Here is a 9701-nt window from a genome sequence, read left to right as displayed (position 1 = left end):
AATTTATATTTCCCGCCAATTATTTGACGAAGTATTTTTTAAAGATAAATCGTATAAAATGTTTCTTAAATTTGAAATTTTATATTTCCCGCCAATTATTTGACGAAGTATTTTTTAAAGATAAATCGTATGAAATGTTATTACAGATGGGTTCGTTCTACGTGTTAATTTCCAAAGTACATTCTCTGCAGGAATAGAAAAGCGCGAAGTTGGGAAGTTAATAGAGATAGCGAGGGCAATTTTACTGCAATCGCATTAAATTTACGACTGGGGAGATCTAACCGGGCTTCTCATGCTAGATTTTACTGTTACTTCTCCTACTCATAACTTTATAACACGTATATACGAGGGAGGAGAGGGATGGCTTCTTTGGTGGTGGAAGGATTTCGAATAATTTTATCGCGATTTCGATGGCTTCGCAATGAGTTCGACTGTTTCTCATTTATTACAGAAGGTAGAATCTAGAGAATTGTATTAGGAAAGTTATATAAATGTATATTAATATATACTATATTATATACGGTATATGGAGTTTGAAGTTGAGAATATAGAAAAGAAATGGATTATTAAATGTACGTATAACTTGTTAGATAATTTGCTCGAAATTTCAAAATGTACTTTCAAATTTCGAAAGAAACTTTAAAATAATATTTCCTTATTTTACCATCAATCTTTTGTTTCATCGAATAAATTAAAATCAGCAAAATAATATCGATATCCAACAAGTAAAATTTATTTTTTGAAGAACGTTATATTTAAATTAAATATATATACAGGAAAAAAAAAGAAAAAGAATATTTCACGTTCGAAATTCGTCGATGGAGCAAGATTCTAACGAAGTCTTTATACAGCTTTCACGATAGGAACGTTAATTAATACGTTAACGAAAAGGATGCGATCTCTTTGAGCTTGGGAAATTCGCGACTCCTGTCACCTCCTCCCTCCTATTCGAAAATCGAGGTGATCCACGAAAGTGGATAAAAATTCACAAGGAAAAATCGAGAATTACTCTTTCCTCGGAACTAAAAAAAAAAAAAGAATCAAAATTTCTGATTTAAAAAAAAAAAAATCAAAAATATTAAACCCGTATCGCGAATTATATAATTATATTCCTCGCACGTTTCATTCCCTTCCTTCAAATTTTCCACCATCTTCTTTATTCCATCACCTTTATGAAACGTACAAATCTCCCTAAAAATCTACTCGACAACATCTCGGATGTTGGTTAACCATTCCGTGAAATCGGCAGACAAAGGGCCGAGAATCTCGCCCAGATAAGATTACGAGCTCGCAAAACTGCGGGCCGATTAATTCCAGCCCGGTGTGGCGCTAGTTGTCTCTCGACGCCGCTTCTTGAGCGGAGCGCGGCAAAACAATCCTTGCGCAAAATTAACCCCCTCGCCACGATTATTTCGTCGAGCGTGGATCGAGAGGGCGAGCTCGCTGTTGCGGAAAATGAAAGTTACCCCTCCCCCTCCCCTCGAGGAGTTCAATCCTTCGCCTTGCTTCTTGACAGCATGCGTGCACCGACTTAATAAGTTTGTGAACGCCTCGTCTTTCTGCATTAAACTCTCCTCTTATTTTCATCGTATTTCGTTTAGTAAGATTCTTGAATTTATACTACTTTTCTTTTTTTTTTTTTTTTTTTTTATCAGAATCTTGACAATTCAATTTTCAAACAATTCTGAACAATTTGAATATGGTAAGATGGTACAGGATGATGCTGCGAGGACAGTTTTTTGAGAATTTGGAGAAGGACTCTTGGCTTTATTATTATTATTTGTTAGAAGCAATTCGATTGGAGATTTATCAATGTGATATTGAGACAGCCATGCCAGTCTCAACCAGCATTGCCTTATTTGAATTGCAAACATTCCTCAGTTTCCTGGGAACAGTTTCTTGAACGTTCTACCAATTTTTCTTAGATTGGAGGTGTCGCTCAATAAGGTTGGGACCATCTGTGTATCCCACAATTGAAGAACTGGAGGGTGGAACTTTTTGAACTTCTGAACTGTACAGGACCTTGAAACTCTTTCAACTTCGGAACCCTCTCAAAATCAGAACTTTAGAAACATTGTGAATTGATGTGATATACATTATACATATGAATTTTGTTCTTGATTACAATATAGAATACTTTCTAATAAATTAATTCTAATAAATTTTATTACTGCAAAGCTTCAGTAAAGGGTTGAAGCTAACGCAACCAACTACTTTCCTTTCTTTCTATGCATTTTTATGGCAACTTTTCGAAGTTATGCTATCCACCAATTATCGAGCCCCTTACGATTGTGTACTACGATTGGTCAGAGACATTGGATACCAAGAAGGCAAAAGTTGGAAAATATCAATGCAACGTAGCAGATGTTGTTCGTCCTGGGGGACATGCGGCCTCGTTAGAGGGGCAAAAGAAGCAAAAAGAAGAGGAACGAAGAGAGATACGGGATATTATAATTGTGTATAACGGTTCAGCTAATGGAACATGCTCGAGGGAAGGAAACTCGTCTGGAATGCACTTTCCTTTCAGAGGAGGAAAGACTTCTCTTCCTAGAACCAACGATTGTACGAATTCTTATAATTCGAGGTGAAATTGGAAGGATATAATTGAATTTGCTTTCGAATAATTTAATCGTTATTTATGCACATGAAATGGATTTCGTAAGCCAAATTCTCAAATTTTCGAATTTCCCCTAAGTTCTAAATTTCTAAATTTCTGAATTATTCCTTAATCTCTCGTCCAAATTCACATGATCGAATATATTATATTTAAAACAGAGTGCACACAGTTGAAAATACGATTTTCACGATTAATCAGGGAAGGAAACCGAGTGATACGAGTTTGTTTTGCATTTGGTCAAGCCAAGATTCGCGTGTGCGCGGTTTTAGGCTCGGCCTGAATGTTTCATGAAGGTGTCCACCTCCTTTTAATGCAAGCCGCGTTAAAGTGATCCCTATACATAATGTGCATGCATGAGCGTGGAGGAGGATACAGTGAGTGAAGACGACCCTTATCGAATGTCCTCAAACATGAGATGCGAACACCGGTGGCACGAAAGAGGCGACGAAAATGTAAATACGCTGGAAACCGTGGAGAATTAGATCGGAACGCCTTTTCGCGATGTTGCACAATGTTACGGTATACGGAAAAGAAACACGATACAAATAATAATTGTTACATTTCAAATGCAATTTTATTAAGCGTGTTGATCTATTCGATTCAGTTTGTCTAAAGATGCAAATGGAATAAAATGTTGGGGCAACAAGAGGGGATAACTGAAAAACAATAATATTCAATTTCATATACAAAACTATACGTATAATTCCAAATAAGAAATTTTTATTAAATGTAAAAGCATTAAATAATAATTCGAGCAAATAATTAAATTTTACTCTAGCATTTTGAAAGAACATTTTAAAAACGTTTAAAATTTTTTCCCATGATGCCAAACTGTTAAATCGTACAAGAATTTTAATTGATATTATAAATAGTGTAAAATGGATGTAAAATTATATTCTTTCTCCTATCTGTTAACTGTAAAAATTATTTTCGCTTTGGTGATTTCTGATCGAACCATCTCATAAAACAAAAATCGTGGTAAGCTTGAGACAGACACGAAACGATCAATAGGTTAACCTAACCAAGAAATCTGGTAACAGGCATCTAGAGTATCTATCCGCCATTAGAGCAGTGGCGGCCATGTTTATCAGCCCCGTGATCTTCTTGCAAGGCATCGACAAGGCGTCTGATGCGCTAATGACTATTGTTAGGTATCGAAGGATACGATCATCATCTCTGCGAAGGGAGCTGACCCCGATGGATTTCGACCTGAAGCTGACCTAAATTATCCGGACCTAGCACGAACATTCGACGTACATATCCGTTAAGCTTCTCAGGTTTCCTGCTCGTCCGTTTCACTTGCCTGGCCATCCAGTGGAGATCCGCTTTCCTCGATCAATGGGCAAACTGAATGCGCTGGTCGACAGTGTTTAATAAACACGCATGACATCGCGGATGAGGATGGTCATCCTCAGGAGACGAACGAAAGGAGAGATGTGCCGTTAATGTTCGATCGGGTAAGATGAATTTTGGGCAACGATCCATGTTTCGAGCAATTTGAATGGGTTTTGAATCGTTCAGAATTGTTCGATGAATTTTTCATGGATTTGGAACAGCAGATGATGTTTAGTTTTTGTTTAAATGTTATTCTTAGATTCGTAACGATTTTAATTAACTATGCGATACTAGCGCCACATTAATTTAATACGAACATGAAGAGAATAAATTTCTCGAGAGTTATGCTCATTAATAGCTGTTGTAAGTATTGTTATGATTCGTAATGACGTTAATATGACGACTAGCGATACTAGCGCCATATTAAATTATCTACTTTATCCTCAAAATATTCAATTTAATACGAATATAAGGAGAATAAATTTCTTCAGAGTTATGCTATTTAATAGATGTTGTAGATGTTATTATGATACGTAGTAATGTTAATCTTCCAAATATTCGATTTAATACAAATATGAGAAGAATAAATTTCTCCAGAGTTATACTCATCAATACATATTGTTATGATTCGTAGTGACGTTAATATTATGATGACTAGCGATACTAGCGCCATATTAAATTATCTACTTTATCTTCCAAATATTTGATTTAATACGAATATAAGAAAAATAAATTTCTTCAGAGTTATCCTCATTAATACATATTATGATTCGTAATAATGTTAATACTATGACGACCAACGATACTAGCGCCATATTAAATTATCTACTTTATCCTTCGAATATTCGATTTAATATAAATATGAGAGAATAAATATCTAAGTTGTTACTTATTAAGTAGATGTTATTAGTACAACAACAATTTTTAATGAAAATCATTGAGATTGAGATTAATCGAATCGGGCTTAAATAAATTTTTAAAATCGTTTCCCAAGAGATATTCGCGCCTTCATCAATTTCGAAGAACGAGGCGAAACTCGTGAGGTGAGGGCCACAGTACACCATCGACCAATGTGTTAATATTACGAGCAAACTGTTCCATCAACTTCTCCCCCCCAAATTCCACCCATCCCCGCAACTATCCGTCGAAAAACTGGCCACCCAATTTCCAAACACGTGCACTGTAGGGGACAGGGACAGTTTCGAGTCGACAAACATTGTCCACCGTTAAGTGGGTCCAGCATCAAACGGTTAATTAACGATTCGAGGAGATTAATAGCAGCCCTCGAGGATCCCGACACGCCACTCGAAATCGAGAGATACACGAGGACGGGACAAAGGGGAGGGACAAGGATCAGGCGGCTGTGTGTGTGTGTGTGATATGGGCACACGAAAACTCGAGTGCATCCGGCGATCGTAGAGAGAGGAGGGGAGGGTGGTATGGAGGAGAAAGGCTTTGTCGCGCGGCCTCGTTATCGAGAACGGAGCCACGCCGATATTCGACGTGGAATATCGACGGAATGTGTCAATGCGTCCTGATGAACCGCGGCGACACGCGTCCGCCGGGCGTTCCACGGTTTTTCGCCGTTCGAAAATTCGATTGCCGCGATCGAATGGGCCGAAATGGGAGGAGGAAGAGGAGGAGGGAGAAAAATTCGTTTCCGATTGATTTTTATTGCCTTGTAATTGTTCGAGCCCAGTCTCTCGCGGCGTCTCCTTTCTCCTTTCGTTTCTTTGAATTCGTACGCGATATTCGGCAATATTCGAAATTATTATTTATTTTATCCTCGTTATTGCTCTTCTTATTATTAGAAATTTTTGTGACAAGTGGAAAGAGAGAGAGAGCTGGTGTTCTCGATCAGTGTTGGTCTTCTGTACGTAGATCTAACTTATCGATCGAGTTTTTTTTCTTTTTCAATAGGATAAAGGAAGTAGGAGAAGAAGATATATGGATGATAGAGAAGAGCAACAAGATGGCAATTCTGATGGACGAATTCTGATGATAGTGGAATGATTAAAACGCAATAGTAATTTTGGATTATAACAATTTGATCGTTATAATGTAATCCGAATTGTTACGAATAACGATATATTTAAGGTTAGGTTGTTAAAAATATCTTTATAACGAATTTATGACAAAATAACAGGACAATTTCTCTCTTTGAATGAACAATGTTATTATATCAAAATCCTGTTCGGAAAGGAAGAGAATATAATAATAGAGACAAAATGGAAAATTTGTTATCGATTACCGACCGAGTATTATGGCGGCGAATTTGGCAAAGACACGCGATAATTGGTGCACGTCAAATACACACATAACACAAAGCCCATTTCTACCGATCGTTTGCGTTTCAAAAAGTTGAAATCCGGCCGCGGCTGAATTCGACAGAAAATTGACGTGTTATACTATCGCAGGATTATCAAAAAAGGAGGAACGGTGTACGAGAAGCGATCGTAAAAATCGCGGTGCAAATCGAAAATTGCATAATTGGTTGAAAAAGAAGAGGAGAGGAAAAGAGGAGAGAAAACAAATTTTTCTTTCGAAAAAAAAAAAAAAAAAAAAAAAAAAACAAAATCCCCCCCCTAAATTTTTTTTCCCCCGTCCGAAAAAAGAAAAAAAAAAAAAAAAAAAAAAAAAAAACAAAATCCCCCCCCTAAATTTTTTTTCCCCCGTCCGAAAAAAGAAAAAAAAAAAAAAAAAAAAAAAAAAAAACTACATTCACCCTCGTAAATTTCTTTTCCCCGTATCGAAAAAGGAAAATATAAAAATAAAATCAAACGAAATATAAGAGACCAAAGTAAAATAATAATAATAATAATAATAATAATAATAATAACAATAACAGAAGATAGTCCAATCGAAAATATTATTAATATTGAAATACTTGTTGCCGATCGATGTACACTTGTACGTAATCGAAAAGAGTCGAACAAGATGGAGAAGAAGAAGGGGGTGAGTTGTTATAGCCCGAAGAGAATAGTTTATTTCTAGTTGCTTTCCAGCTGGTTATACGAGTAAATCGGTATCCGCGTAATACCTGGCTCTCCACGGGAACGTCCGGATATCCGATTATATCCGGCCATGTTGCCTTCTCAAGGGGCATTTGAAATTTAAATACGATTCATCCCCGTCTTCTGTGGTTCGATCCACCTTCTGGACCAATTTTGTTATTCCTTTTTCCAACGGACTCGCTTCATAAATGATATTTATAAATATATTCACGATTCTATTTCTTCTTCTATGTCTATACTGCATCGTACAATTTCACAAAATCCAATCACAACCATTACACGAGATCAGTAATACTATTATTACATAATTAATCCTCTTACATCGTTCACTTACAACTTATTCTTATCCAAGTATAAGTATTCCTTTATCGCGATTATGTTTTCTGTATTAACTTATATAATTATATTTTCTATATTATATTATATTAATAGGAATATTTTGTGAAAGAAATATTTTTGATCCTGTATATACTTTTTTAGAAATAGATAGATGAACTTTTTTTAAAGTTTGAAGCACTCATTTGTATACATCTGTTTATACAATGTTTGTTAGATATAAACGTAGAATTATAAAATAGAGTCCCTGTTTTATAAAAAAAAAAAAAAAATCTCCCATAGAGAAAGACCCATCCCCGCGATATTTCCGCAGACAAACAAAAAAGCAAAAAAGCCGCGACGTGATAAAAAAAAAAACAAAAATAAAATAAAAAATTTCTCTACTTACGTGATTCGAGGCAGGCCGGAGGAGGCAGACGAGAGGGAGATTTTCGGGTGCAGGATCGTATCGTCAACTTTTACGGGGTCGCTCGACGATGGAGGGTTGGAAAAGGCAATTTTCTCGCGGCTTCCGTGAAAACGAACGGAGCAGATATACACATTTCTCTATGCCGAATCGGCGTGAACACACACCGCTCGAAATAATCCAGAGCAACTCGAATCTCGGGAGAAGAAAGAAAGGGGGAGAAAAATACGGAGAGAAAAAACGAAAAAAAATTGCACGATAAAAATTGCATTGCATCGTCCCTTATTTCCTTCAATCTTCGAAACTAAACGATCGTTGTGATATTTAAAGACCGTAGGGAAAACGTGATAAGTCGCGTATTTTCTTTTTTTTTTTTTTATTTTTCTAGAAGAGAAACTGATACGAGATAATCGTAATGGAATAAAAGTTTAATAGAATAAAAATTATTGCGAAATTTTTTTAAAAGATTATAGATAATAATTGCAAAAATTAGACTGCTTATTATTAGTATCTGTCTATATAGTATATATTATAGAATTCTAGTATATTCTATAGTATATAGTATAATATGTATATTCTAATATACATATTCTCTTCGATATTATTCGATGAATAATAATTTCTATACCAAATTAATAACAAAAATATATTATTTTTTCACGAATAACTTGTCACATTTTTCCTTCGCAGCCTTCATTTATTTCAAACACAAGTCCACACAATCAAGTAGTTTAAGAAATATAAGCAGACAAATATCCAAACCTTTCATTCGTTTTCTCAATTCTCACATCCTCGATCGACTCACCTTCTCGAAAATCCTACTACACCTTAAAAAACCTAGACGAGAATTATTCGAATTTCTAAAAGAAAAGCTATTTCCTCGCAACGTGCAGCGATTCTCTATAATCTATCAGCGAGTATCAATAGTATTATAACAATTCTAGGGTGGAGAGTGACTTGTTGGAGAGATAGAGAAAGATGAACACGTGAAGGACAAAGAGTCGGAAGAGACGACGAGAGAAAAAGAGAAAAAGAGAGAGAGAAAGAAAGAGAGAGAGAGAGAGACAAATGGGGAAAAAGTGGGACATACGAGATTGAGACATTCGAAAAACGTGATTAAATTAAATATTTTTAACAATATCGCCGATATAGAAAATGTGAATAAACAAACAAGCTTAAATGCACGATCAATCATATACAAGAATATAAAATAGATCAAAAGTGTGATTTTCAAAAAAACACTTTTTTGCCTATTTACATTTTTCTTATACCATTAATATTTCTAAAAATATTTATTTATCACGCTTTGTGTGCCTCACCCCGTATGAAGAAGAAGAAGAAGAAGAAGAAGAAGAAGAAGAAGAAGAAGAAGAGAAAAAACAAAAAAAAAGAAGAAGAACGGAAAAAGAAAAGAAAGAAAAATAAAGAAGAGACAACTGTAATGTAGGGGAGGCTCGTACCTTTTGCCCGCTGTGCAGAGTATCTCTGTAAAGTAAAACAGAAAAGAGAAGAGTTAGAAAAAACGTACACATAAATATACAAGACAGATATGAGAGGTTAAGAAGCAACTGAGAAAATGGCGGACTCGAGAGGCATAGAGATAGAGAGAAAAAGAGAGAGAGAGAGAGAGAGAGAGAAAGAGAGAGAGAGAGAAAGAGAGAGAGAAAGAAAGAAAATGGAGGATGAAGCGGTTAGAGGGCGCTGTGTAGAGTCTACGAACATAATTATAGCGGAGAACAAGGACACAAGATTCAGACAGAGAGACAGAAGAAGACGGAGAGACACGAAAAGCGGGTGAGAACAGAGGGTTTTTGAAAGAAAGTAGTATACAGTGTTCGAAGGGTGATGTGTGTGTGTAAAGGGGAAGAAATGTTGATCTGCTGCGCCACGATCCTGTTTTCGATTCGAGGGATGGCTGAAAAAATAAAAAGTAAACTTTTCCAGGCTGAGAGGTTTTAATTTCATTTTTTTTTCTGTTTTTTTATTATTTTTC

At 35.8% G+C, this 9701-nt stretch overlaps 1 protein-coding gene across 5 annotated transcripts in view; it reads right to left on the bottom strand.

Moving 5' to 3' along the window:
• Positions 1 to 9701, bottom strand: part of LOC102680558 (polypyrimidine tract-binding protein 2) — a 503794-nt gene that overhangs the window by 449637 nt on the left and 44456 nt on the right. Inside the window, exon 2 of one of the 5 annotated variants that reach the window (XM_006610297.2) lies at positions 9169 to 9193. The exons of the other annotated variants lie outside the window; for them this stretch is intronic. Within the exon in view, the coding sequence (XP_006610360.1) occupies positions 9169 to 9193 (25 nt within the window). The remainder of the gene's footprint in view (positions 1 to 9168; positions 9194 to 9701) is intronic. 5 annotated transcript variants of the gene reach the window in all.

Source organism: Apis dorsata, unplaced genomic scaffold (assembly GCF_000469605.1).
Source record: "Apis dorsata unplaced genomic scaffold, Apis dorsata 1.3 scaffold_73, whole genome shotgun sequence".
In the NCBI taxonomy this organism is placed as follows: domain Eukaryota; kingdom Metazoa; phylum Arthropoda; class Insecta; order Hymenoptera; family Apidae; genus Apis; species Apis dorsata.
The sequence above is the reverse complement of the archived record's forward strand: the minus strand, read 5'-3'. Positions and strand labels throughout refer to the sequence as shown.